Source organism: Mycteria americana, chromosome 1 (genome assembly GCF_035582795.1).
Source record: "Mycteria americana isolate JAX WOST 10 ecotype Jacksonville Zoo and Gardens chromosome 1, USCA_MyAme_1.0, whole genome shotgun sequence".
In the NCBI taxonomy this organism is placed as follows: Eukaryota; Metazoa; Chordata; class Aves; order Ciconiiformes; family Ciconiidae; genus Mycteria; species Mycteria americana.
The window spans coordinates 150,549,564-150,577,092 of NC_134365.1; the positions used below are offsets into that span (position 1 = coordinate 150,549,564).

Consider the following 27,529-nt stretch of genomic DNA (forward strand, 5'->3'; position numbering starts at 1 on the left):
TCTGGACTAGACACTGAAAAAAAAAAAAAGGAAAAAAGAAATGTCGGTGTCCCTGTTGATTTACCTAACTGCTGGGTAACAGAGTCAGGCTCCCCTTTTCTGTGGCTGCTCCAGCTCTGCGTGGTACCTTCACTTACTGCGAGTCCTTGGTGGTAGTTCACAGCCCTAAATTCAACACCTGGTGCAAATCAAGGTGCTGGAATAACACAGCTCCAGGGCAGGCTGTTAGCAACAGAGCTTGCTAATGCCTTGGGCTGACAGCAGCAAGTCTCAAACAAAGTATAGCAGCCAAATTGAGCCTTAGGCAGTTTCATGAAAACCTCCTGGATCAGGGGCATGTGTAGAAAGACACCTAAATTGTGGTGCTTTGGAAGAAGAGAGGTACACCCAGACCTGGCGATGTCTGAGAACGTGTGCACCTTCCTTGGTTTGGCAGTTAGAAAGCTTGCGCTCTGACAAAGGGTGCAGCTAGCAAGTTTATGCAGTGAATGCTCTTTCTGGGTCTGCCACTTTGACAAATGCATTTAAAATCTAACTCAGCCTAGTGACCATATCCCCCATTCCCTGCTTTCAAGGGAGATCAGAGCACAGAGATAACGCAGGGTCAGCTTGCACATTTTGCTGGTTCATTGGTTACACATTTCTTAGAGCATGACTGACTCCTCTCCCCAGCCGCCAAGCTGTTGCAGGCATAATAAACTTAGCTAGTAACCATTTTAATATTTAAGTGATCTTGTCTTTTTTTGGGGTAGAGTGATTAAGAAACCCCACCACGATACTGCTGGTAAAAATATTCTCACAGGTGCTATGCACAGCACTGCAAAGAAAGCCACACGGATAGTTAGAGCAAGCTGGAAAGAATACACTTTTCATTGCAATGCTGGAAAGGGTTGTGCCGTTCTCTGCCCTATAACCCCTTGTTTGGGAGTCTAATGAGCTGCTTGTATAAACAAAACAATAATTTCCAGTAGTTCTAACACTCAACAGCCTCAAAATAGTCAGTGAACATTAGCTAGTTAATAAGCAATTTGCCCCCTGAAGTCAAGGAAGTACATAAGTTGTGATAGCAAGGAGAGCTGAGGAAGAGAGACTGAGAAAGAAGTGAAGCTGGCAGGGGTGGTGGAAACAGGAGCAGAGTCTGACCTAGCTGCTAGGATAGCCTACGCAAACCCTGTGCTTCACATATTATCAAGGCATTTATTTGGGGTAGAGTAGTGCACAACCTGGTAATGAACAGGGTTAGGATATGCAAGAAGAGTGAATATGTTTTATCATGTATTTAAACTGACAATGGATTTTTTTAATCAAAGATTAAAAAGTACTCCATTGAAGCATGCATAATGTTGTAAGCATATGTACCTTCAAAAGAAAGACAAAATAGGCTTCACAGCTGCAGGAGAAACAGAATTGGGAGAATTAATGAGTTCCCCCAAATTAATATCTTAACATTGGGCATTATCTTTGACAATTGTCTTGAGACTTCACAAAAAAGCAGGAGTGAATACACTGGTGGTTCTACATTTAGAAGTGCAACAGAAGAGCTGTAGTAGTGAGCACAGAGACCAGGAGAGCCACAGCGAGGCATATTCCAGGAACCAGCATGTCTATAGGTCAGCTCTGATTACTGAAGACAGAGCAGAGCTGCATGAGAGGTGCTGGGACTCCTGTGTGCTCCAGGGATGCTCTTTCCCTGTGGCTCTCCCTAGACCTGTCAGTGCCCCCTCCTCATTCCAGTATACCTCCAGTTTGCTCTCATCTGTTGAGTTTTGCCAAGAAAGTGAGGGTGAGCCACTGCCAAAGGCGATGCCTCTCCCCTCCTTGCAGTTTAGCAGATGTGAGCTGCAGACCCCACAGCACCTATCGGGCACTCAGCCGTCACAGACCACATCTTCCCAAGCTTGCTGCTTCTGGAGCAATGGGATGCCTTGAGCTTGCCAGCCACCCTGCGGTCATGCTTAAACCTACATAAACTTTCTGGTAAAGCTAGATGAGTTTAATATAAGATGTATTAAATTAGTTATTTGGCAACAAAGATGGAGAGACCAACCAGCGCCACCCTGATGGCTACTTTCCTTCTGACTGGGTCTCAGGCTGAGTCCCGTACCCTGGACAGCAGCGGTGCCTCTTGGCCAGCTTGTCCCAGCACAGGCCATACAGCTCCTCGAGATGGGGGGCAATCCCTTACACAAGCCAGGGTCAAGCTTTTCTTCCTCTGCAGAAGAGCTGAGACTTGGGGAAAGGTCTCTATTAATTTTCCCTTTTTTGGTAATTTTTCTATAGGCACAGGAGTTTGCTGAAACCTCCTGTTCCATGGGTCATCTCAATTCATGTATCTGGTGTGACACAGCTTCACTCCAGGCAGAGACCTCTGAAATCCCCATGGGGCTTCACAGTCACAGCCCACACCGTTGAGGCATTGGAGGCAATCTCTGCCTCAGCAGCTCCAGCCATCATCCCACCCTTGGTCTCTTCTTCCTGCCCCCATGCAAACCCTTGAGTTGTGCCAGCACCGCTGCGAAAAGCGCACACAAGTAATTTGATGCGAGTTTTGCTTTCTAAAAAGAAAATAAAAGGTTTAACACATGAGCCCGGCAGCAGCCTGGTTCGCAGCAGGTGCCATAAGCAGCTGTGCTGGCGTAGCAGAGGGAACAATGCAGCATGGCAGGAGCTGCACAAGCCCATGCTGCTGCAGGGCACCCATGCTGTGGGCAGCTGGCTCGGACAAGCCAGGAGCAAGCCTCTGAGCCCACACAGCACGAAATGTAACTGTCAGCCTGACAGGAAAACAGGGGACTGTTTTTCTTCAGATGCAGCTCATACGGTCAGTGTTGATTGAAACTGCTATAGAACAACATGCAGCAGCCCCCTAAAAGGGGCTGCTCTTGCTTTCCAAGACAGCAGCTTGGAGGGTTTGGTTGATGGTGCAGGTCAGCACTTCAGCACCACTTCACTGTCTAGCTCTCTAGCCAAAAGTTACCATGTTTACACAGATAGCAATGGCTAATCTTATGGCTGCACTCAAAACAACATTTGCCTACTATCCACCCTATAAATCACTTATCTCCAGTGCCCATAACAGCCAGTTATACTGAGACTGACCCAATACCAACACTCTCCTCTCTTTGCCTTCTCGTAGCATGGCCTCTAGTAGGCATTTGCAGCTTACACACATGCTAGAGGTTTCACATATAGAAAGTCCTCTGGCTGCAGTCCCACAGTACCTCATTCCTGGCTTCTTACCCTTCATTTAAATGCCCTAGCCTGCCTGTACAAAGAGATGAACTCTCTGCAGCCCATTCTTGAAAAGGTCCCAATTCTCAGAAGACCAGAAAACCAGGGAGATTGTTGAGTTACACTAGAGAAAGCAGCAGCATAATATGATTACTATGGGCCAGATATGGGAAACAGAGGCTCCCAGCCTTGGGCTGGTAGGGTCAAGTCTTGAGGCAGTTCTCTAAATAGCCTTTTTACCTGTCTGGATTAATATGTCTGAAGCTGGTAGACACTAGGGCCTTCCTGTTCTGAATAGGATAGTTCAAATGCCTAATAGTGCAGTTATAAGGCTCTTAAATTTCAGTGGCATCCTGTTGGTGAAGCTCTTAAAGTCTTCTGCAGCACAGCAAACAGATTAATACTAGTGTGTGTCCACCATAATGTTGCAATCCAGAGTGCAAGTCTAATAGTGCTTAGGTAGCCTTTCAAGCTGCATAGGTGAAAGATAAGAGTTTTGGAAGGTCCTGGAAAAGGCCACTTCCTGGATTGCCTTTTAACACACAGGTTTCCTTGATCTAGATCCTAATGGAACAAGCCTCAAAGCAGCTAAGGAGATTCTCAGTACCAGAGAGGTAGAAATTATATTTGGATTCATTCTTAGAGTTTCTAGAAGATCTTTAAGGTTCAAGCACTGCCAAGTTTTATATACTGTCTGTAGAAGGCTCCTGGGATTGAACTCCATCAATGCAGAACCTCAGAGGACAATGTCAACACCATCTTTGGATCAAAGTGTGTGCAGTGACGCTCTGAAGTTACAGCACAGCCCTACCTCTGTATCCAAATGTTAGAGAAGATAATTCATCAGCTTTACCACCATTATAAGGCAGTCCAGTTTCTCAGGTGCATCTACTTACCCTGAATAGTTAACTGTGCCCATGATGAGGTCTAAAGCGGTCAGATGAAGCAGACTTCTACACATACTGAACAAGGAGATTCCAGCCACACACATGGAGACAGAAGCTTTAAAGACCATAGAGCAGGTTTCCTTAGATAACTGCACTGCCAGAGAAAATCTTCTGTTTGGTGCAATAAATATTTTATAGAAGGGATAAGATGGACACGAGTCCTTTGCACACTTATTTATTCATAGAAGTAGTCTGTTGACTTTTTTCTTTTGAAGGATGTAGCAAGGGAAACCTAACTAGCAACCCCATCTTTAGCAGCTTTTCAGACATGTGCACAGGTACACACGCAAATTTAGACCAAAAATGCCAACCAGCATGAAAAAACTCTGAGCTGTGGAGAAAGCCAGCATTAAAACTACCACAAGGTCAGGAACCTGCTGGCAGCTAGAACTCCTGCGACTGGACATATTTGTGGGGAGGTTTAAGCAAGATGGTCTTCTTAGGAAGAAGTTCAGGAAGAACATTAGGTAACACCCCTCCTTGAGCGATGGTCACGCAGGAGAAGAGCTTGTTCAGCTCATCATCATTTCTGACGGCCAGCTGGATGTGCCTGGGCAGGATCCTGGCTTTCTTGTTTTCCTGTGCAGCGTTCCCTGCCAGCTCCAGGATCTCCGCGCATAGGTACTCCAGCACCGCAGCCAGGTAGATGGCAGCGCCAGGACCGATCCTGTCAGCGTAGTTCCCTCTTTTAAGGAGCCTGTAGACACGACCCACGGGGAACTGCAGACCAGCCTTGGCTGATTTGGTTTTGTTTGGCACAGGACGGAGCTTTGTGGTTTTCTTCCCACGTTCAGACATTCTAACATCAATCTAGTATAAAAAAAGAAATAATTAAAAAACCCAAACAGACACAGAAACTGAGCATTTAATTCCTTTCTTCCTTTGCATTTCACTGCCATTTTAATTCCCTTACAAGTCAGTTTTCCCCTCTCAGAAAGTTCGCTAGTTGTTCATACTTTTGTCTGAAGGAGCAGATGGGTCAGGCTGCTGCTCTAGGAGAGTCTGACAAGTTTCCAGCCAAGAGGCATCCACAAGCTCAGTCAGAGCAGCAGGTCAGCCATCTGCTACATTTCCAAAACTTTTCAAAAGAGTAAGGTAGAACTTAGGAGCAAGGTCTTCTGACCCAGTATCAAAGGAGCACTGCTGCTAAGGAGAAAGGCTAAGCAAGCTATGCTTGAAGATACTTACAAGTGTTCAGAAACCCTGCAGCAAAGCTTCATTGAACTTACCCCTGGCAAGAACCTTAGCAGTTTCTGCAATGATGACCTTGATGAGCCAGAGCTAGAAAGGTATATCTTTTCTGTTGTTCTTGCTTCACACAGAGAACTTCATCTACTGGAAGCCACTTCAAATGGATCTTGTCTTCCAGCAGTGAGGGGACCTATTGCTGCAAGATAACAGGCCACAATCAGGTACAAGATTTATGGAAAGAAGAGAAGCTTTGTTTTACATCAGACACTGAAATTGCTCTGCTCAGCATACTGTGCCTCAGGCTGCTACAAATGCACAAGTACCACCTTCTTGTATGGTATCACATCCATTCTAACAAGCACTATCACTTATTACTAACATAAAGTCTCTGGTACTGAATACTGCCAGTTACTCTTCAATGCATAACACAAAGCAACTGAAAACAAACACAGGAAAATTCTGTTCTTGTACATAGAGTTGTTCTCAAGTTTTAATCATTAGTTGTTTTTAAGTAATGAGCAGCTCTACCCAGATATGGGGAGGAACTCAATGAGATACCAAAGTGAAGTGCTTAAAAATAAAATAAAAAGTTCTTTTAGGAGGTTTCTGTGGGCCTTAGAAAGATAAGCTTTTAAAAATAGCCTACATAAGTAAATATATTAAAAAAACTAAAAGGCCCCTTAAGCAGCCTTATACCAAACACAGAACTTACAAAACCATTATTTCACTCGGGATTTTATCTAACACAAAGAAAGCATGCTGCCCTTTCTTAAGAACAAACTCTCACCTGAAGAGGTTATTGACTTAGTCTCCTTTCTAACAAAACCACTACCCAAATCCCCCAAACCACAATTTCTGGCAAGAGCTTGCCCCTTTTAAACTCCACAGTGGTAGCCATACCATTACCAGCTCTTGCATCGTTTAATGCCACCTGGGTGAGCAGTGATTCAGCCACTCAAAATAAAAACCAATCCAAGTCCCAACACAAGAGCAACTCAGTCCAGTCCCTGAGAGCATGAGAATTTGTCACTACTCCTTGTAGAGCTGCTTAGCACCTTGTTAGCTGATCTCCTCTGGAAACAAGCCTAATATTTACTGCCTCAGAGAGCTGCAGTACCTCTGATTGGCAGTTAATTTATTACAGCTGGAAGGGAGCACACTTCACCTTGCTGCAGTCATCAAGAATTAAACCCAGTAACCTGTACCACTGTTCTTTGTGCTGCCAGCAGTGGCCAAGCTGCTTTGTGACCACGCTGCAGGGCCTGGGAAAGCTCAGGACCGCTGACATTGGGTTCCCTCTCTTCTAGGACTTGTCCCCATCTGTCACACAGTCCATTTTTTTCCAAAGTTGTGCATAGCTGTGTTGCAAGGCATAATATGTCCTTTCTAGGGTCAAGGGTGTGGTGACAGCTGAATAATATTTTTTTTCAATACACAAGTGCTGTAAAGTTGAGCCCTTGGCCCAAAAGAAACTTTAGCTGAGCAGCTGGGTTAGGAGACATCTACCCTCTGTTACTGTGAAGCCAGAGGGGTGAGTTTTCAGATCACTATGCTATCTGGTTAATGTACAAATGGGTTGAACTATTGGCTAGAAGAAAACAATCAAGATTGTTCTTGATCAAAGAAATACTTAAAAAATTGACTTTTGAATTGGACCAGTACTTCACCACAAACTCTGGCTCCGGGTGTAAGTAGAGGTAGGGCCAGGCAGCTCACTCAGTGTCCTTTATCATACAGAGAATGGCAGGTGAAGGCATGTCTAGGAGTTGCTTGAGCACTGGCCATGCCTTACAGGGTCTGTTTGGTGTGGTGCAGAGCAGGCTTTCAGGAGCAGCTTGCGTCCACGAGAGGCATGATGACTGACACACAGTTCTGCAGATTAGCAAAGGGTGCTGTAAGTGCCATGCTTAAAACCGCACAAAATTAGTGCCTTGCTTGAGTCTTCTACCATTACTGCAAACCTTTAGATTTTTGCTTCGTCCAAAGAAATAATCGTTCCCAAACCTGCTTTCCCTTGCCATGGTCAAATGGAGCAAATAATCTGAGTTTTATGTGCTCATTTCTCATGTACCTCCTTTAAAGCTTTTTTTTTTCCCCATTTACAGGTGTAAACACTCAGCACAAGGCTAGTTACATATAGCACATCTTTACTAGATGCACAAAGCTTAAGATCTACTCTCAGACATTTTTACTTCTCATCGCTACAATATCCTCCACTTTTTCTCACTTCACTGGGTTAATTGCAGGCCTCATCAAAGCGCTCTTGAAAACCAGGCAGCATACAGTGACTGTCCCAGCTGCCCACCCCCCCGAAATCGCGGTGTCCGCTCAGTCGGGTATCCTCTCTTCCCATGTTTGTGTGAGCACAGCTTGGAGTGAGTCATTAACTCAGCTGCATACAGCTCGGACGTCTGTCAGCATCGTAAAACCTGGCCAGTAGGCTCGGACACCCTCGTGCCTTGAGGGGGCAAAGGAGCTAGGTCAAACTCAACAGGACAGGCAGATCTTTTTCAAATAAGAAGTTCATGCTCCGGCTACAGTTTAGGAAGCTGGTCCTAACCAGCTCTTCTGCGAGTGAGACGCTATGAAATCTGTGAGATACTGCCTCAGGGGCAGACTGATCCTAATGCAGCTGCAGCAGATCCCTGGTTTCCAGTTCAACAGCAAGCCTCAGCACCCCCTATGAACAGAGAAACCCTAGGCCACTTGTCTGGATGAAAACTTTCAATGACTGGGGGCTTGTTTGGATACGGACACTTACGTTTTTCTGCACTGATAGAAGCAAGACAGTCACCTCTGCCAACAGCACAAATATTGCACCAGATTTGAAATAAACTACCTATGGTTGTTATGACAAGATGGAGGGGATAGAGGGTTGGTGTCATGTTGGAGCAGTCTAAAGAGATGTAGTTGTTCACTACAGCTTTACGAGCAGTAAGACTTCAAAGCACAGGGTTACTAACTTCTAAAGCAGAGTTAAAACAACCTCTGAGGCACTGAACTAATAGCACTGTGAATCTGTGACAGAGGAAAAGTTTACATGAATAGCAGTGTGTTTATTGACTCCTCTGCCTGTTCTGCAGTTACCTGTAACATATTTTCAAAAGTAAACATGTACTTGACTTTTCAAGAAGTTATTTGGGTGGTATGCTAGACTTTTTTTGACATCTTCTGTGTTCCTCCATCCCCAGAAAGGGAGCTGAGAAAAGAAGGAAGGAGAACAGTGTTGCATTCTGGGAACTTTATTATAAGCTTTAAAAATGCATTAAAATTAGCAGGAAAAAGACTTGACAAAGAAGCAAAACACATACAAGTTAGTGCTACTGAGTCCCACCATCCATAAGTGCACCGACCAGACCAGGAAAAGCAAGTTTCACTGGCTACCACCTTGTTCCCGAGAAGCAGCATCTCTGACAGTTTTCTTGGGAAGGAGCTGGGAAAGGATATTTGGTATAACCCCTCCTTGAGCGATGGTCACGCAGGAGAAGAGCTTGTTCAGCTCATCATCATTTCTGACGGCCAGCTGGATGTGCCTGGGCAGGATCCTGGCTTTCTTGTTTTCCTGTGCAGCGTTCCCTGCCAGCTCCAGGATCTCCGCGCATAGGTACTCCAGCACCGCAGCCAGGTAGATGGCAGCGCCAGGACCGATCCTGTCAGCGTAGTTCCCTCTTTTAAGGAGCCTGTAGACACGACCCACGGGGAACTGCAGACCAGCCTTGGCCGATTTGGTTTTCTTCAGTACAGCTCCAGGTTTGCCAGCCACTATGTGTTTCTTTCCACGTCCGGACATTCTGACGGGTGAGGAGACACAAAGGGTTGGAGATCTTCAGATTGGTGCTTGGGCTACAGCTAACTGATAGCAAGAAGAGACAACACCAAGGTGAGTTACACTTTCTGCTCTTCCACATCAAGAAGAAAGCTTGTTCTTTTCTTGAGGAAAGAGAGAGCCCCACACCACAGTTCATCAATAGCAGAGCTAAGATTTTAACTACTACTACCCTTTTACAGCCTACCTTTTAGGAGAGAGGCCTTGTTGTAAAACCAGAATGGTCTGACAACCTGCCAAGAAAGGCTTATTGAAACAGATATGAGGAGCTCAAAAGAAAAGAGGCTTTTCCCTGCTACTGGGAATGTATTTGGGATTGAGGGACAGTGAATCTTCTTCAATAACATTTTCTTAAACTGTTATCTCAAAGCTAACTTGAAGCCAAGCCTGCCTTTTGTTCCAAGAGGAATCTGTATTCTAACTTCTTCCATTATCAGGTTAGATCTTTCTTTCATTTTAAACCTAACAATTGAAAAATCCCTGCAGGTCACAGCATCTTATACCCAAAATACTCCAAGGGGTTTTAATACAAAGTTCTAAATTAATTCCCCAAGGGATATTCTCTGGCTGCTATGAGGGTACTGGAGGTGTCCTGCACCAGGAAAAGGAAGAATTAACTTGGACAGCGCAGTGCAGACTAAAAAAATAGAAATTACCATCTATTTACTCAGGATTAAGGAAATTCAGTCCAGTTAGAGTACTTTTACAATTGGAGTGGCAAAAACACTTATTTAAAGAACATTTCTAATCTATGAGTAAATAGGACAGTTAGCTTCCAGCACAGCTGTTTGCAATATACAAGAACACCCATCACTAAATTAACATGTGGGGGTTTTGTGTAGTTTTTAATATTTGAATATTTAAGAAAAATCAGAATAAGATTTGGGAGGGAGAAACAAAAAAATCCCAGCCTATAATAAAATCCAAGCAAACCAAGCCATAACTCATTATCTCTATTATCAAACAATAGTTTTCCTATTCTGATTACTCACGTTACAGACATACTGTGCTACAAATACAGCTAACTTACAAAATAACATAAAGTCCACCATAACCCCAAATCTTTCACTATGTATTGGAAATGAAAAGTATACCCCATTACCTTCAAAAATTCTTATTTTAGCCTAGTCTGTGCCTTGCTATAGCCTGCACTCAAAAGTAAACAAGCCACATAACACCACTCACCCTACCCCTGGGGCAGAACCTTTTTATTAGCAATTTTTTCTCCTCATCAGTGGGTCACCTGGGCAATTAATGAGTCATTCTCACATGTGGGTCATCTTCCTTCTAACCCCTGATCTGGGGGAAAAGGAAGAAATACATTATAGATGCCCAGAAGCAAATTTTCCAGGGGGGAGAAGCCAGGCTGTCTCCAGGGGCTGAGCCACAGCTATATTTCAGTCTCACTGTGATACTGCCAGCTCTCACCCACTCTGGCTGGAGTATTTTTGTCTGTACGCTGTGTGTAAAAACAGTCCTCTCTTTCCTGCTGAAGCTTGATAAAAAAAGTACATAGGGGAAATGTGCTTTATAAATACGATGTATTTTTAGTTGGGTGGGAGGGGGGAAACTGTGTATTTTTTATGTGTGTCCTGGGCAGAGAGAGTTATGCTATGTTCACGTTGTCTCTGAGCCCTACCAAGTGATGTGATGGGGCTGCTCCTAAGATTTGGGCTTCTGCCCCCTCTTCTGGTAACTCTCTGCCCCAGATGGGGCTCAGGGTTTACTGTGGGAACAGAGGGGCTCTGGTGCCAAGGGTCCTTGGCTAGTTCCTCTCAGTTCACCTGGGCAAAAATCTCACCTAATGCAAATGAATATTTTTGAGCACCTTTTAAAAAATGAGTGCACACTCTCTGCTCATGCTCTTTCTGTGTTTGTTTTCTGGTGTTCAGAACAGGTTCCAACCAGCAACACACAAGAGCCATGGGTGTGAATGGTATTTCAGTCACAGAAGATGACTATTAAACCAGCAGGTCCTCCTGAAAGCCCAGGCTCTGACAAAACATTCGTACGGCAAAACCGGCGCCGACAGCTGAGCCTTCGGTTCTGCATGCCGGGTACTAACTGCGGGTCAGAGGCAAAAGACTTTGGAGCACCTGCAGAAGACTCCAAAATTGTGATCCTGAAAACGTTAGCTCACGTGCTGCCCTGCCGGAAGGCTCTGTAGCCTTTTACTTTCTGATTTCAGGTTCTCACATCATCTATATTTGTGGCTCCATCTGTCACTCGGCCGCTGTTCTCACAAGGACGAGCGTTTAGTCCAAGCTGGGTGAGGCTGAGTCCTCCTCCACCTCAGGGCCCTGGGAGAAGGGTATGGGGCACCCTCTGCGCGTCCAAATACTCTCCATAAGGACTGATGCCCCCTCAAAGCTCAGCTGTCTATTTCTTTTCAATTCAGAGGCAGAAAAGGTGGCTGTGCCTCCCCTTCAGTAAACCAGACTTAGCACAGGGTAAGTGTCCCAGCACGCTTCAGGATACATGGGTGTTAACGGGATGTCCATGATGTTACAGCGTGTTATAGCGGGGCTTCTGCATTTCCATTTCAGGCCCTTGGCGGAGCGGAGACACAGTCGTTTCTCTGCATGCCTAGTACAAACACACTCTGAAGGCCTGCTGGCAAGTTGTGTGGGGGTGTTTTTGTGGGGACTCAGAGCTGGGATCCCCCTTTCTGGGCGAGCGTGCTGACCATCAGGTTAGAGCATAAAAGGAGGGGGAGGTGGGAGCGGCCTCTTCCCCCTTCTCTGCTGCGTGTCTCTCAGAAGAAAGCGCAAGGTCTGCTCAATTCTTTGAAAGGGCAGAGGTGCCCATTTTTAGGGAATGGAATGTTGACCCCAAATGGATTGGGGTTGCCATACTCAACCCACTCCTCAGTGTTTGGCGAGTGGTGCTTTAAGACAACCTCAAATATAAAATAAAAGATAAAAATAAAAAAAAAATTAAAAATTCTTGTAATGCTAATTGGCTATGGGCCAATCCTAAGAATATTTGAAGTACTGATACTTATGTCTGATACAAATAGGTAATACAGGTTTTTGTTTTTTGTTTTTTTTTTACAGAACAGGGAAAGAAAAATGAGGAGAGAAGCCAGTGGAGAAATAAAGCAGGATATGAAATATAAACAGACAAAAAGAGACTCAATGAAGAGGAAAGGGAAGAGTTACAGTGAAAAACTAAGGCAGAGGAGAGCCCCAAAACTCACCAACTATATCTGGATGCTCCTCGGGAAGTTTTTCCTATGGCTGCCAATTTATTTGGGGTGTTCCTATGATGGTGCCCAGTTTGGTTTATGCATTCAGGTTTACAGTAGCTCCAGGACACTGGCTGGCGAGCATGAGGAGCTGAGGCCGTGCCCAGCTCAGCACCCTGCCTGGCTGGGATCCCACATGTCATGGCCATGCTGCTTCCCCTCGCGCCCTACAGAGCCCGGTGTCCAAGCAGGACAAGCCACCCGGGGCTGGGCAGGAGGACAGGGGCTCACAGCTCTGCCGCCACATCGCCAGGGTGCCCGTGAACTCCTTTTAGCAGGGCTGACCCACAGAAAATGCACTTTCTCTTCCTGCCTGATTGCTTCACAGGTAAGAAAGGAGTGCTGGAAGGTTGGTTGGAAGTAGCTCCCGTTTGTTTTTTAACTTCTGAAACAAGAGTTTCAGAACGTGTTACATGTTTTTCAATCTGGTATCAAATTCCTTGCTTTGCTCTCCACTGTGTAACTGTTCCAGGGTGTGTTTTGCAGGCTGCTTTTAGAGGACATGATTTTGTATCCCTTGCTGTGCTGCCGAAACAATGATAAAAGGGGCAAGGCAAGAGCAGGGCTGCACTGCAAACCTGGCTGAGCTCCGGTGGTGAGGATATAGCATGGGGATGAGGAGTGGTTTCTTAGGTTGCGAGGCTGTGCCACCTGGAAGTCGGGCAGGAATTCCTCTGCCCTCCATGACTTACATCCTGCATCGTTTCCGAGCTGATGTTGGTTTGAGGGGTAGGAGGAGAGGGTAGGGGCATCTCTCCAGATGAATGGTACTTGGGTTAAAGCCCCGCTGGGGTCGTGCAGACTCATGGCTTATGTGAACAACCTTTGTATGAAACCCCTCCAGAAGCACTCGTGGGGTGGCACGCAGGGACGGCTGCTTGCAGGCCCGGGGGCGAGTTGGTAGCCACCACAGCTGCTTGCAGGAGGGACTGGTGCCCGTCGGCCCCGGGCTGCTCCATGAGGCGCCCACACCTTTCTGCCTGCAGAAGGGGGATGGGGAGCAGCGAAGCCCCTGGCAGGGGGAGGCCAGCCAGTTTCTAAATGACACTGCTCTCCATGGGGTGCATCCCGGCGCTCCCTGCCCGGGACATGAAGCGGGATCCCCGTTAGGAGCAGGGGCCGGACCGGTGCAGATGCAGCGGGGGGACCCGGACCTTTTAAAAACCGGCACTGTGGCGGGTACGGGAAACGCCGGCGGTAAGGGAGAAGAAGAGGGAAGAAAACACCCCACAGCAAGAGTTGAAACCCGTGAACTCCTCTAGCCGGGCCGCCCCGGCCCCGCTGCTGTCAAACAGGACGCTTCCCCTCGCTGCTCCCCGGGGCCCGCCCGCAGCCCCGCCACGGCAGCTCCCACAGACCCACGCCGCGCCGCCGGCACCGGCCTTATTAGGCAGCGGCAGGGGAAGAGGCAGCGGTGCTGCGCCCGCCCCGCCGGGGAGCGCCGCCTCCTCCGCCCGCGCCGCGCACGCCGGGACCGGCCCAGCCCAGCGCTGCTGCCGCTGTCGCCGCCGTCGCCGCCGACCGGGCCCCGGCCCCGGCCCCGGCCCCGCCGGCAGGATGCAGGTGAGCAGCCGGGGGCCCTGGGCACCCGGCCCGTGTGCGGCCGGTGCTGCGGAGGGAGCCGGCCCGGGCCGGGCACCAGGCCTGGCTGCGGCCGCCGGAGCGGGTGGCCTGCGGCCCCGCCGGCAGCCATGGGCCGCCCTCAGCGGCGGAGCGCCGCGGGGCAGCCGGGGCGGGGGGAGCCCGGTTTCGTCCCCCTTTCTGAGGGCGGAGGTGTCTGTCATGTGTCGGCCTTGTTATGAAGCTCCATGGCTTGGTTTTGTGGTGGTTTGCTGGGGTTTTTTTGTTTTGTTTTGTTTTTTTCCCCAATACGATATTTATTTCGCTACTGTAGTAAGCAGATGGGCGGGTGGGTGTTTTAGGCACTTCATGAGTATGTTGATAAACGACAGTAGATGCTGTGAAATGCTGTGTCGAGGGAAAAATGACCGCAGTCAGAGACAAAAAAAAAAAAAAGTAATCCGGTGTGCTAGGTGCTGTGCTACTTTGTTTTCTTTCCTTCTTTTATTTTTTTTTTCCCTCCGGTAGTCCAGAAGTACTGTGTTTTGGTCTAGCGAAGAGATACGGTCTTGAACAGACCCAGTGTAAGCGGTATTGATACAAGCCATAGCAAAGCAGTGGGTGTCATATTCAGTTTTCAAAGTGAGCTCAGGTCAAGATGGTAAGGAACCAAAATCGGCCTGTGAATGCTTATAACTGCATTTTCATGTATTTAAAAAAATAAAATTGCTATATAACTTGGAAAAACTTCTCCTGAGCTTCTCAACAATACGTGGGTGCCTATTGGCCTTGTTTTGCAGGATTACTATGACTGTTTCACAGCAAAGTCTCTTTTTAACTTTCAGGAACAGTCTAGGCATAGCTTTAGATCTGATTCCGTAGCAATGGGCTTGTCTGGCAGAGACTATGCTTGCTTCTCTCTAAGCACTTGTGTAGTCACACTGACTTATAGCAAAGATGGGGACAGACTTTTTAGCAAGGCCTGTTGTGACAGGACAAGGAGCAATGGTTTTAAACTACGGGAGAGCAGATTTAGACTGGATTTAAGAAAGAAATTTTTTACACTGAGGGTGGTGAGGCACTGGAACAGGTTGCCCAGAGAGGCAGTGGAGGCCCCATCCCTGGAAACATTCAAGGTCAGGTTGGATGGGGCTCTGAGCAACCTGATCTAGTGAAAGATGTCCTTGCTCTTGCAGGGGGCTTGGACTAGATGGCCTGTAAAGGTCCCTTCCAACCCAAACCGTTCTATGATTCTATGACTTGAATCTACCAAGGAGACTTCCTATATATCCAGAGTTAGGTCTGCAAGGCTGACGCCTATGTGTCTTCTCACCAGCGCTTCCCGATGCAATGACTGCTGATTTGGTGGCCTGTTGTTCTGCTGAGGCTCTGTACATCAGTGCTGTGGCCGGTGTTCTTCCCTGTCACCCAGCTGATTTCTTCCCCTTTCCTTTCACCTTGAGAGCTGCAATGATGGTTACAATGCTTCAAGCTTTTGTACCCTACTGAGACCTCCTGTGCGTGCTGTGAGTGGGATGGAATAAAAGAAAGTCACTCTTCAGGGTACTGGTCTGGGGCTGCGAAGAAGCCTCAGCATCAGGAGGATGCACACTGTGACTTTCTGGTGCCATCCAGATGTCAGGTTACCAGTTTAGCAATATGCTGTGTCTCTTGAGAAACTTGCCTGTGTTAAGTTCTGGAAGCGGTAAAGTTCACCTTGAATGCACATCATCCATTTCTTGTTCTGTTCTAGGACCCAAATAAAGACACAGAGTGGAATGACATCCTGCGCAAGAAAGGTATCCTTCCTCCAAAGGAAAACCTGGAGGAACAGGAGCGCGCAAAGGAAGAGGAGCAGCTTGCCATCCTTCAGAAGTCTCTTGGTGAGTGACCAGCCAACTTGGGCAGCAGCAGCAGGACAAGTCTTGGAATGGCTACTGGGGGAAGCTTGTACAAAGAAATGGCCAGCAGTGATGTTTATGTGCCTGTAAAGCTGTGTGTTCTTTTCCAAGTCTGTAAGGGATACCAAAGCTGCTGCTTGTATAGGGTGATCAGCTCTTAACGGTATCGGACAAATACGTTCCTGAACACATGGATTCTTCCAGCACAGGAAAGCTTTGTTCTTGATGACAGCTCCATATTTTTCTAGAAGTAAATATTTGGAAACTGGAATAAGAACAGTGCAAAGGGAGTCTGCCGTGTGAACGTGCAAGTAAATGTATCTCATGACATTACCTGTTGTATGCTTCCTCCTTCCTCCGTTGTTCAGGCATCCCTGCTGTGTTGTGTGTGTGTTAGGTATGTCTTTGCTGCAGTCACCAAACTTGAAAGCTAATGCAGGTACTCGTCTGCTAGTCTAGGTAGCCTTCAGCTCAGAGTCCTTTACATCATTGTCTTTCCATTTATATGTCTAAGGTGTATAACACTTTCTAAAAATCCAGTAGCAATAATACTTCAAAAAAGCTCTATTTCCCATAGTTAATTTGTCCTTAAAGTAAATAAATTCTGTTGGACTGATAAAAGCTGATGAGTTTTAATCCTGGAACTAGGTTTTTGCTGATTTGATGTTTCTTCCATTCTAGTGAAAACTTATGAGGACATGACTCTGGAAGAGCTAGAAGAGAATGAAGATGAATTTAATGAGGAAGACGAGAAAGCTATTGAAATGTACAGGTCAGAGCAGCATGCAGAATTTGGCTTCAATGAAAATTGGAGTTTTTTTTCTTTTATATGCTGTTAGATATTGTTGAAGAGAGGATGGATGTTGTTAGGCCTGATGATAGAAAAAGTGGGTTGTGTTTCTGGTCTCTTGTAGAGCTTCTAAGTATCTTTAATAGGATAACTGGGTTTAAATTCAGTGTCCTTTATCTACAACCTAGTTTTGCAGAGATAATGTGCACCTGCTGAGTGCATGGCTGGGGATGCTGAGAGTTTTGAAAATCACCTCCAAGATTTCTCAATTTTTGCATGAATCAGATTAAGGTGCTGCAGATTTACATAATTACAGTGTTGGTTTTCCATTATCTCTTTATCTTTACCATCTCTTGTGGTTTTTGCCATTTAGTTTGGTAGTGTAGTATCTGCAGAAGAAATGTCTGCTGAGGGCAGAAATGAGAGGGGAAAAAAATTCATGAAACATAGTTGTACTTGCATGTTGGTGGCTTTAACTTGTGATGCAAATATAAGAGCATATATTGACTATGTCAACTTGCTTTTGTTGCTCTGGGGTTTGAAGAAGTTTGTAGTGTCCCTCGGAAATTTAGGCTTCAGCCAGCTCCTTTAAGTGTTGTTCTGTCAAAAATACATCTGTTCTCAAGACCTCTTTCCCATTCATTGCTGTTCAGGCAGCAAAGGTTAGCAGAAATGAAAGCAGCTCAAATGAAGAATAAATTCGGGGAAGTTTTGGAGATTTCAGGAAAAGATTATGTTCAAGAGGTTACGAAAGCTGGAAAAGGTGTATGGGTAGTCCTGCACCTCTACAAACAAGGGTAAGAATTTGTTTTTAACCTTTAAACCTTTCATTGTCAATAGCTGAAAATACTCTAGCAAATGTGTAGTTATTGTGGAAATTAAGGAACTGATTCTGGAGTTGTAAGAAATAAAAAATTGAATTAGTAGTTTCATTACTGTTGACTCAAGACTGCTGAACTTGGCTCTAAAATGATGTTACCATTGAAGTGGCTTTTTTATACATCTATGCAGCACAGCATGACTTGTACTGTACAGCTACCATAGAGGCAGCTGCTGCCACTGAAATATCCAAGCTTTGGAAATTATTCTGGATAAAGTGTGAGGGGCTGTGCATTAGAAGGATCACTGTGTGTCTTTAGCCTGGTGTCTAGAGGCATAAAAATGGAGTGAACAAGGTTTCTAGTCCTGTCAGCATGATGGAAAAACTTGTCAAAAAGGTCTGATAAGTTGCTAGAATTTTCTGGAAAAGATTTTGTTCGTTGTCTCTAATCGTCTCACAGGCGTTCATTGTCACTTGCATACTTTCTCGCAGGAGCTGCTTTTCTTTCTATTTTGCCCTTGCTCATGCAATTTCTAAATGTCATATTGTGCTCGTTTTGGCTGGGATAGAGTTAATTTTCTTTATAGTACCTAGTATGGGGCTATATTTTGGATTTGTGCTGAAAACAGTGTTGATAACACACTGATGTTTTAGTTGTTGCTGCGCTAGTCAAGGACTTTTCAGCTTCCCGTGCTCTGCCAGGTGCAGAAGAAGTTGGGAGGGGACACAGCCAGGACAGTTGATCCAAACTGACCAAAGGGCTATTCCATACCATATGGCATCATGCTCAGCATATAAAGCTGGGGAAGAAGAAGGAAGGGGGGGACGTTTGGAGTGATGGTGTTTGTCTTCCCAAGTGACCATTACGCGTGATGGAGCCCTGCTTTCCTGGAGATGGCTGAACACCTGCCTGCCCATGGGAAGCAGTGAATGAATTCCCTGTTTTGCTTTGCTTGTGTGCGTGGCTTTTGCTTTACCTATTAAACTGTCTTTATCTCAACCCACGAGTTTTCTTACTTTTACTCTTCTGATTCTCTCCCCCATCCCACCGAGGGGGAGTGAGCGAGCGGCTGGGTGGTGCTTAGTTGCCGGCTGGCGTTAAACCACGACACATCTTCATAAACCAATTTCTCTGTACGATAGAGGGGAAGGTTGTATTGCTAATATCTTAAAATAAAAAACCCACCACCCACTAAAACTTTCAGTGATGCCGATTTCCTTTGAATGCTGGAATACCGGACAACAAAAGTGTTTAGAAGTTGCTTCTGGTACATTTGTCTTTCCCTAAATGCTACTCATTGAGCTGATATTTCTGACCTTTCTTCTGGAGCAGATTACTGTCTAATTTGTCTTTTATTTTTTCCTTACGTGTGTCTGTTGCTGTTCTTCACAGGATTCCACTCTGTGCCTTAATAAATCAACATATGAATGGGCTTGCAAGAAAGTTCAGAGATGTTAAATTCATCAAAGCTATCTCTACCACCTGCATTCCCAACTACCCTGATAAGAACCTGCCTACGATATTCGTCTACCTGGAGGGAGACATCAAAGCTCAGTTCATTGGGCCTTTGGTGTTTGGTGGCATGAACCTGACAAAGGACGGTGAGTGTCTGCGTCTCTGGTCTTCCAAAGGAAAAGCAAAACTGCTTTGCTGGGAATGAGAGAAGTGAGGCTTAGGAGGAGAAGGGAGGTACTAAAAATCATATTAGACTTTTTTTTCCCACACTTATGGCTCAACAACATGCGATTAAGGCTATCTTGTAAAAGCAGTGAGTGGCTGAGTAGGCCAACATGTAGATATTTATCTTATGTGTGTGCAAGTATTCACACCCTGTGTCAGGTGAAACAAGTTTTCCTGAATATATTAAAGGATAAATAGTACCCACGCACATTCTTTGGGGCTCTTGTACCTGAATGACTGACCTTGCCCACAGTTACTTGATAACCTGTGCGCTTGATAACTGGTGCTTGCCTATTGCATTGCAGGGCTGCTTGTTTCATTTTCAAGCTGATGGCATATATTTGTCTGTTGCGCCTTCCTGACACGCAGGCTCCAATGCTCATGAACCTTTAAAGAGAGCCTGTCCGTTTGTCCAAATGGGGCTGCTAGCCTGAAATTGGGCGCTTCCTTTTCTTCTTGCCATCTCCAGGAGATGGCAGCACATTAAGCTCCTGCCTCAGTGGTTCAGGGGACACAGGGCTCCACGGGGAGAGGCTGTTACCTTTCCTGGAGGTCACAGTTTTCCCTAGACCTATTTCTCCTTGCCGGTCTCGGCGGGCCTCATCAGCATGACATGCTTCAGGAGATGAGGGCGGTGATGCAGGTCTCGCAGAGCATCGTGGCTCTTCAGTAAAAGCTGCTGTTTGGAGGTGGTTGGTGGGGGGTGGTATCCTACAGCAGTGCTTGAAGGCAGAGGACAGCAGTGAAGAAGGCTCTTCATGGAAAGCAAGCGCAACTTGGATGTAACCTAGTGGATTTTATTTCAGTTAAAAGGATACTCATCAGCTTTCTGAGTAGGCATGTTGGTCCCGATGCCTTCAAGCTTTTTCAAGGTCAGACTTTAAGGGCATCTTTATCTGAAGTGAACCACAGTTAAGCAGCACTTCAAGGTCCCTGCTGAATGATGTGACTGCCTATACTGGGATAGGATGCAAAGAGGTTTTTTTACTAAAACCCTGAAGTTTACAGGATATCTTGAGCGTGTGCTGTAGAAAACGCTCCCCTGCCTTGAACTGTCAGAAGGGGAAAAGCTCACCAATGAGATCGGTGATTTGAGAACAGCTAACTCTAACTACAGTGGTTGCCTAATTATGCGCTGAAGTGAGCAGTGGTAGCAGAACCTACAGTTAGCTTTCTCCCATTTTTAGCACATAAATAATTGATTGGGGGGGGGGGGGTCCAAAGGTGACTGAGCCAGCTTAATTCTGTCATCACAGAAAGCTGTGCACTGAAATTCTGCACTTCCTCTTATTTCTTCCTTCCTTCTCCCCTAAGCCCAGGTGACTTCCACTGGAGATTAAAGAAAGTGCGAGGTTGTATTCATTACTCTCTCTAACGTCTGAAGGAAATTAAATTTAATGATAGGGTTGCCAGCAGGACTAGGAGAAAGGTTTCGACTGAATGTGTTGTATTGACTTTCTACCACTTCTGGGAAGCAATCCAATTTGGGTCTGTATAGTAATAGGCCTACTACTGGTGGTGGAGTCTCTCTTACTGTCTTGCTAAGGAACTAATAATCAGTGCATGGCGTAGTGGGAAAGGGGTGAATTGCATTGACAGAGTACCTCCGTAAAAAAATACCTATAATTCAGATGTATAAATGGGATTGCTACAATTTCTTTGCCCCTCAGCAAATCTATTCCCTGCCTCTTCTGATTGTGATGAACTTGGTATATGATGGAAACAGCTGTAATATATAAGCAGTATTCCGTCACCGGTGATAGATGTGCAAACCTGTCTTCTGCCCTTACGTAGTAGAGGGAGGTGGGATGCACTTTCACGGGGAGAGTTGCCTCTAAAGCTGCTGCTCTGTATCAATCGCCTCTTTTGCACTCCTGGTTGTAAAGGGAGCAGGGGGGCACTGGGGTTGCCACCAGTGGGCTGCAGAGCAGTACCGTGAGCTCTGTGCCCTGGGCTGGAACCTGTGCCAGCACTAGTGGCTGTGAAGGGAGGGCTCGGCTGGAGTGGGTGCAGGAGACGGGGCAGGGGCTGGGACCTGGGGGCGGAAGAGGAGGGGGAGGAATAGAGCAGGGCCCTGGTTTTGGTGGTGGTGATAAGAGAAGTCTGCTGGGGAAGCAAGGGTGGGAATGGCAGTGGGGAATTGTGGCGATCTGAGGTCCTTTTTTACCTCTGAAGGTAAACGAGGAAGTGCAAGGTGCTGTGTACTGAAATAAATAAACTAGCATATGGCAGGACGAGTCAGAGCTGGTGAAAGCCCCGTTTGCTCCCCCCATTCATGGTTCTCATTTTCCTCTGCACAGAATTGGAGTGGAAGATTTCAGAGTCGGGCGCCATCAAGACAGACCTTGAGGAGAACCCCAGGAAGCAGATCCAGGACCAGCTCATGTCCTCAATCAGGGCGTGTGTCCCAGCCAGGGGGGAGAGTGACTCAGAGGATGACTAACTCCTGCATCGGCATCAAGATTGATACAGTACACTTGCAGCCAGCGTTCCCACCTAGAGCATTGGAGACGCTCAGCAAGATCTTGCCGAGCCCCGGAAGGGGTAGTATTTCAAGACAGCCATTTGTCTAGAAACTTCTAGAAACTAAAAAAGTTTTTTTTCTAAAAAAAAAACCAAAACCCCAAACTTATTGCAGCTTCACTTAAGATATTGAAAGACATTTTATATTCTGAAGCCTGAGTAAATCTTACTCAAAGTTTTAAAATATAGACATCAGTAGAAACAGAGGTCTCTTGTTGTTATTTTCTTAGTAAATTGCTGACTTCTTTAAAAAAATCTGGAATATGAAGTGGCCTTAAGTGCACTGGTTTTGACAAGCTTAACTTGTGTAAATTGAATCTAAATATCTGGTTTTAAACAATTGGTTATAGTACTTAGTTGGGCTTTCTGTTAGCCCATTGTGCATAGACATCTGACAGCCTGGACTGCCTGGAGGGCTAGGGGAGGTGACCCACGGTGTGGGTTTGTGCTGCAGGTGGCGTGTGGTCCTTTGCAGAGGTGTGCTGGCAGGCGGGCCAGCACGAGGCTGTGAGATAGGACCCCAGGCATCTTGAGAGAGGCCTTGGTGACGGCCAGCATCTCCTGGGACCTGCTGAGTCCAGAACCCGCTTTCATTTGGCCTTTCACGGGGGCTGTATTTTGCCTTTCACAGGGGCTGAGTTTCCTGCACCATCTTATCTGCTAATTGGGAAAGAAAATTCAAGATGGTGGTGCTCGAGTGTGAAACTGCTGACTTCTCCTCAAAATCAGAAGTCTGATGTATTACTACAGTAGTGCCATTGCCTGATGGGAGTGGAAAATGATGTTTGAAGACCTGACATGTTTCTATATTAAAGCCTTCTATCTTCTAGGTACAGTAATAATAATTGAGGCCTTAGAAAAGAGTGAACTGAAATACAACCTTAATTATAGATCTGCTGATGCTTAGAGGTGCTTGCTTATTTTGGGTTGGATTTAATGTCCACCTACACTTTCAATTTGTCTACACTGGGCTAACAAGCTCCAAGAGCTTTTGCTAACAAGGCTGCCCCAAGGACGTTTTGTTATATTGCTGATGGATTCTGTGGGTGGATAGTACAGAATGTGACACTCCATAAGCAGCAATTTTTTTTTTTTAGTTTTGTATTAGTTCATAGCGACTTTTAAGCACGTTTCCTGCACTCTGTCTCCCCAGTCAAATCAGTGTGTAGTTCAAACAACAAATAACTGTTGCTTAAATGTCAGGTGAAGTTGCAAGATCCTGATGGAGAGCTTCATCTTTGAGATCTGAATGGTGATTTGCGTGTCAGTTAAGTCTCCTTTCTTTTCTCTTTCGTGTTTTTTGGAAAAATAGCTAAAACATTAACATTGTGCAAGTGAGCCAAATGCAGCAGAATACAAGCTGATAAATCCTGAATATTATTATTGTACGTAGCACCACACTTCTCTTGACACTGGACTATCTGAAATGCTATCAGACCTGATGCTTTTCTGTACTTACCTACAACTTCTTACAGTCTAGGATAGAGGCCTTTCTCCCCGTAGAAGCCTGAACTGCATATTTTGCTTATCTTTTGCTTGTCCTCATGTAACTGTGCTTTGGAGTGACCTCTGAGCACATGGACTGGCTTCCTTTTGGAGGAAACTATCTGGAGGAGCAGCACCAAAAGGGAAAGTTGGTCCAAAGAGCTAGGCTAAAGCTAACCTGAAATAAGGCCCTCTGAAATGTGTGTAGAGTGGATGTCACGTCCTCAGCCTCTCGATCTGCTGCTGTTGAGCTGTCTGGATTGCTGATACAGGCACAGCTGCCATATTCTTCTCAACTTCTTTTTCATTTAAAGTTTACCAAACCTTATATAGGAAGGGGAGGTGGAATCTGCAATCCATCTTGTATCGCTGCTGTGACAACTTCAATTTGAAATCTAATTTAAAAAGTAGGCAACGCTTTGGGTACTTTTTTTTACTCGTGTTATTCTCTCTTTTATTGTCTCCCACTTCAGTGCCTCCATGGAGGCAGAGTAGCAATAACGTTGCAGCTGCCCTTTCACTGTCTTCTAGACCATTAATGATTTGTGGACCACAGCAGGAGAGGAGCTCAAAGCAGGATGACCACTGCATTTGGCTGGGGTTGCTGAGTGCTCTGTCCTGTGGGATCTTGGAAACATCTAGGGATGAAGACTCCTCAAGTTGTCGCAGTGCTTGACTGGCTCCAGGGCAGCCCTCTGTTCTTTGCATCCTGCACAGGACGGCACAGGCAGCAAGGCCTTGAGCCAGAATAACTACAGAGAGAGGAGTCTGTTGTCCAGAGCTTGATCCAAAGCTTGTTCAGGAGAACTGGTGGTTCAAAGACAGAGAGACATCCCTAGGATACTAACCATAGACCTGCTAGAGCTAATCAACAGAGAACGCTGAAGGACAGAATGCATCTTGTGACCGGACCATATCAACTTGCAAGGACCTTGGCCAGTGGCTCCCACCTTAGAGTATGTGGCTTGAACCCCCTTCTGGAAGGGGGATGCTCGAGCCCTCCACTCCAGAAACTCTGCAAGTCTTCCTCAAAAGCTTCCTGCTTGCTTCTGTCCACACTGGCACAGTGATTCTTGTTCCCTAATCTGCAAAGTAAGCCATCTCGGATGGGATGGTGTCCCCTCACCAGAAGGGCTCATGCCTGGTGAATAAGGCACTGCCTTGCTGCAGGTTTGAGCCCTTCAGGCAGAAGTAAGAATTGAACTGACTTGCTGATGTCCTTGGCATGTGGTGTGATAAACCCTAGGATAAATAAAAGGGGGAGGTGGGGCTTTGGGCTTTTTCCATCAGAGTCTTCTCTTCCGGGGGGTCTTAAAAGAAAACGACAGCTGCCTTCCCCTTTTGTACGGAGTCTAATGGGTTTTGTGGGCTCTGGGACCACCAGGAGGACTGAGCTCCTGAAGAGGACCAGGGCTGTGTATGGGCATCTGGTTGCCCCAAGCTGCTCAGCTGTGGTGAGCCAGATACCTCGTGCCTGTGAATGACACTTATGGCACCCCTGGGCAGTAGCAATGTCTATCTTCTACAAGGAGCGAAGCAGGGCTGCCCAGGAGATGGTAGGGGAGGGGGAGATTGCCTCCTCTTCTGGCCTGCTCCCTGCTGTCTGTCAGGACTACAGCAGGACTGCCTTGCCGTTTAATAGGTGTCACTGAGCAGGGTACATTGTGCAGCAACGATTCAGGAGAAATGGAGACAAAGTTTGACTTGTACCGTCTTTTTGTCCTGAGCTGCTTAATGTGTTGTGACATTGGGGGAATGCCATTTGAGGATGCCATGCTAAAAGGGGCAGATGTGAGAACAATCGCAAGCCAGAAGAGGCTGAATGTTCTGGCCAGCTGCTGAGACCCACGCGGAGCATCATTTCAAATGGTCTCTGTGCTTCTCTGTATTTGGCTAAGTGTGAAAACAGCTTCTTGTAATCTTATTCTCTTTCTTGCCAATCATACAGCCCTGCTCAAGGCCTTTTGTAGAAATTAGGTCTCTGCAGGAAATGGATAATGAGATCTGTTTAACCTTTTGGCAGAACAGAAGCTATGGAAGCACACAGTTAAGGGGAAGGCGCCTTAGCTTAAAAGGAAGCCGGCTGCTAAATAGCAAACCAAAACAGCCAATTAATATACATAGCAGAATGAGGCAATATAATGGGAGAAAATAACTGGGGAGCCTGAACTCTCATTAGAAAAGATTTGGAGCACTGTTGCTAAAAGCACTACCCATATATTTGTAGCCTGTCAGTAGTTAGTGTCAGATAAATGCTCACTTCTCACCGGTGTGAGAAGGGTCTTCTGTCGCCCATCCTGGGAGAAGTCAGAGGCAGTGATCCTGTACACAGTGCTGAGGCTTGTCCGAGTTACTGTTCTGCGTGCCACTGTGAAAGCATCCCTGACTCATCCCACGCTGCAGCAGTGCCAGCAGGTGGGGGGGGAGAAGTAATCCTGGGCCATAGACAGGGGCAGACGATTTGCCATTAGTGGACAGTCACCCTGATTTTTTTGTGTGAAATGAATGTGAATCACTAGGAATAAAAAGTGTTTTCTTCATGGTACAGCTCTGAAGTCTGCTGCTTACCCAGGTTATGTGAGCAGCCGCATTAAGTTCATAGCAGGCTGCCCTGATCCAAATAAGTAACCACCCTGGTTTTCCTTTACCCAGCCCCACTTGCACTCACAATCTGCACTCACCAAACCCTGCCAAACCTGGAGCGTAAAGTTTTACAGGCACTTCACGTGCAGGTGTTGTGCGAGCAGGGCAAGGCCATGGAGGGACAAGTTAGGCTGCCGGTTCTCCAGGTATTTAATCCCACCGTGGCTGGGATTAAGCACAGAGGCAGAAGTGTCTGCAGGACTGTGATTGCAGGAGGTGAAATGAAGGAGTCTCCTTTGAATATGTGTGCTGTGCAGTACCTGGTTTGGTTAGATGCCCCTTTCCCAGGGCTCAGTTCAGCCTCGCCTGCCTCCTCTTTGGGTCTGGCCCGTCGCCTCCCTTCCCAAATACGCTCAGGTGGCTATTTGGTTGGCCTTACTGCCAGGGAGTAGTTTCACTTAGATGAGAGGATTCACAATGATAAAGCTGGGTACGTGCTTCCAGCTCTGCTGGATCGGGGTACAGAATAAACACCCGACGTTAAGGCCATGAGTTAGCATGACATCTGAATAAAAATATTTGTCTTTTATACAGTTCATGAAGAAAATAGCTCTGATCTACAGCGATTCCTGTGAAAGTTAAGGTGTACTTTTTATTCCTGTATTATAAACTCAAGTTCACAATAATTTGTCATTATTTTGTGGAAATCTAGGGAAGTTTCTTATTTCACAGGCTATGTAGCAATGGGAAATGAGACTTCTAATACAAACCGCAGTACCTTAGTTTGGACTAGCTCTTGTTTTGTGAAGGGGGTAAAAAAAGCACCATTATATGAACCTTTTGCTGCATATTTGTTGGGATCAGATCATGTCTAAAGAAACTTTACTCTCACTGAGATCAAAGGGGAATGCTTTCCCTTCTGCATTCTTTTAAATCACTACATTGCTAAAACTAATCTATTCCCTGTCAATTGTTTTGGAAGGCAGTTGATCTCATTTCTCATTACAGCCCATTATAAATCACTCCTCGTTTCAATCTCATTTAGCTAATTCAGTCATCAAAGGATTGCAGGAGGCATAAAGTATTTTAATGATGCATTTAGCTCTTCACAGAATTATAAAAAAGTATTGAACTTCTTAGGTCTGTCTATTTGCAGATGGCTCTTGTGATGCAGGGAGAGGCTTCATTCCCTCCCTTGGAAGACAGAGCCATCAGAAAAAAAATCCAAGCAGTGAGAGACTCTCTAGGCTTGTGTGGGAGATTGATGAATGATCTGACTTGTTTTCATATAACGTGTTAAAACTTTCATCTTTTGACACCATGCCAAATTTTTCAGGACTTCACCAGATTAATTTTCATTTACAGAGCTGACTGAAGGAATTGAGGTCTGATAAAAAATGGCAGGAAAAATATCAAGTAATTCTGAGGTTGTTTCTATTTAACACTTCAAATGTTAAATATGAAAGGAATTATACAATCTAAGGCAGAACAGTCCATGTAACAGATGTTAATGGACAATTAATGAGATGAACATAATTATGCATATTTGTAAGCCTCTGGTTCAATATCTGCTATAAGAAGTCATATTTCGTCCAGTATATTGAACAGCTTATACACAAAGATGCTTCTTGTGGAGGCAAAAGTTACAGCATTTGCTAGCAAAAGCAAGTCTTAGTTTTCCAGACAGCTGTTGCCTACCCCCAAAGTGACAGTGACTCCTGCTATGGCATGTGTCATCCTGAGC

At 45.9% G+C, this 27,529-nt stretch overlaps 3 protein-coding genes across 3 annotated transcripts; 1 reads left to right on the forward strand and 2 right to left on the reverse strand.

The window, feature by feature from the left end:
* Positions 1-4,562: 4,562 nt before the first annotated feature.
* On the reverse strand, positions 4,563-7,627 carry LOC142406886 (histone H2A-like). The gene is made up of 3 exons (XM_075495790.1): positions 7,597-7,627; positions 5,408-5,565; positions 4,563-4,988 (listed from the first exon to the last, which is right to left on the reverse strand). The coding sequence occupies exon 3, from the start codon at positions 4,974-4,976 to the stop codon at positions 4,563-4,565; it is 414 nt and encodes a 137-aa protein (XP_075351905.1). The 5' UTR covers positions 4,977-4,988; positions 5,408-5,565; positions 7,597-7,627.
* Positions 7,628-8,742: 1,115 nt separating this feature from the next.
* On the reverse strand, positions 8,743-9,159 carry LOC142406979 (histone H2A-like). Its single transcript, XM_075495916.1, has one exon. It carries the CDS (start codon positions 9,157-9,159, stop codon positions 8,743-8,745), a length of 417 nt encoding a protein of 138 aa, XP_075352031.1.
* Positions 9,160-13,836: 4,677 nt separating this feature from the next.
* PDCL3 (phosducin like 3) lies at positions 13,837-21,923 on the forward strand. The gene is made up of 6 exons (XM_075524218.1): positions 13,837-14,005; positions 15,756-15,885; positions 16,585-16,675; positions 17,347-17,490; positions 18,907-19,115; positions 21,495-21,923. Exons 1-6 carry the CDS (start codon positions 14,000-14,002, stop codon positions 21,635-21,637), a joined length of 723 nt encoding a protein of 240 aa, XP_075380333.1. The 5' UTR covers positions 13,837-13,999; the 3' UTR covers positions 21,638-21,923.
* The last annotated feature ends 5,606 nt before the right edge of the window (positions 21,924-27,529 follow it).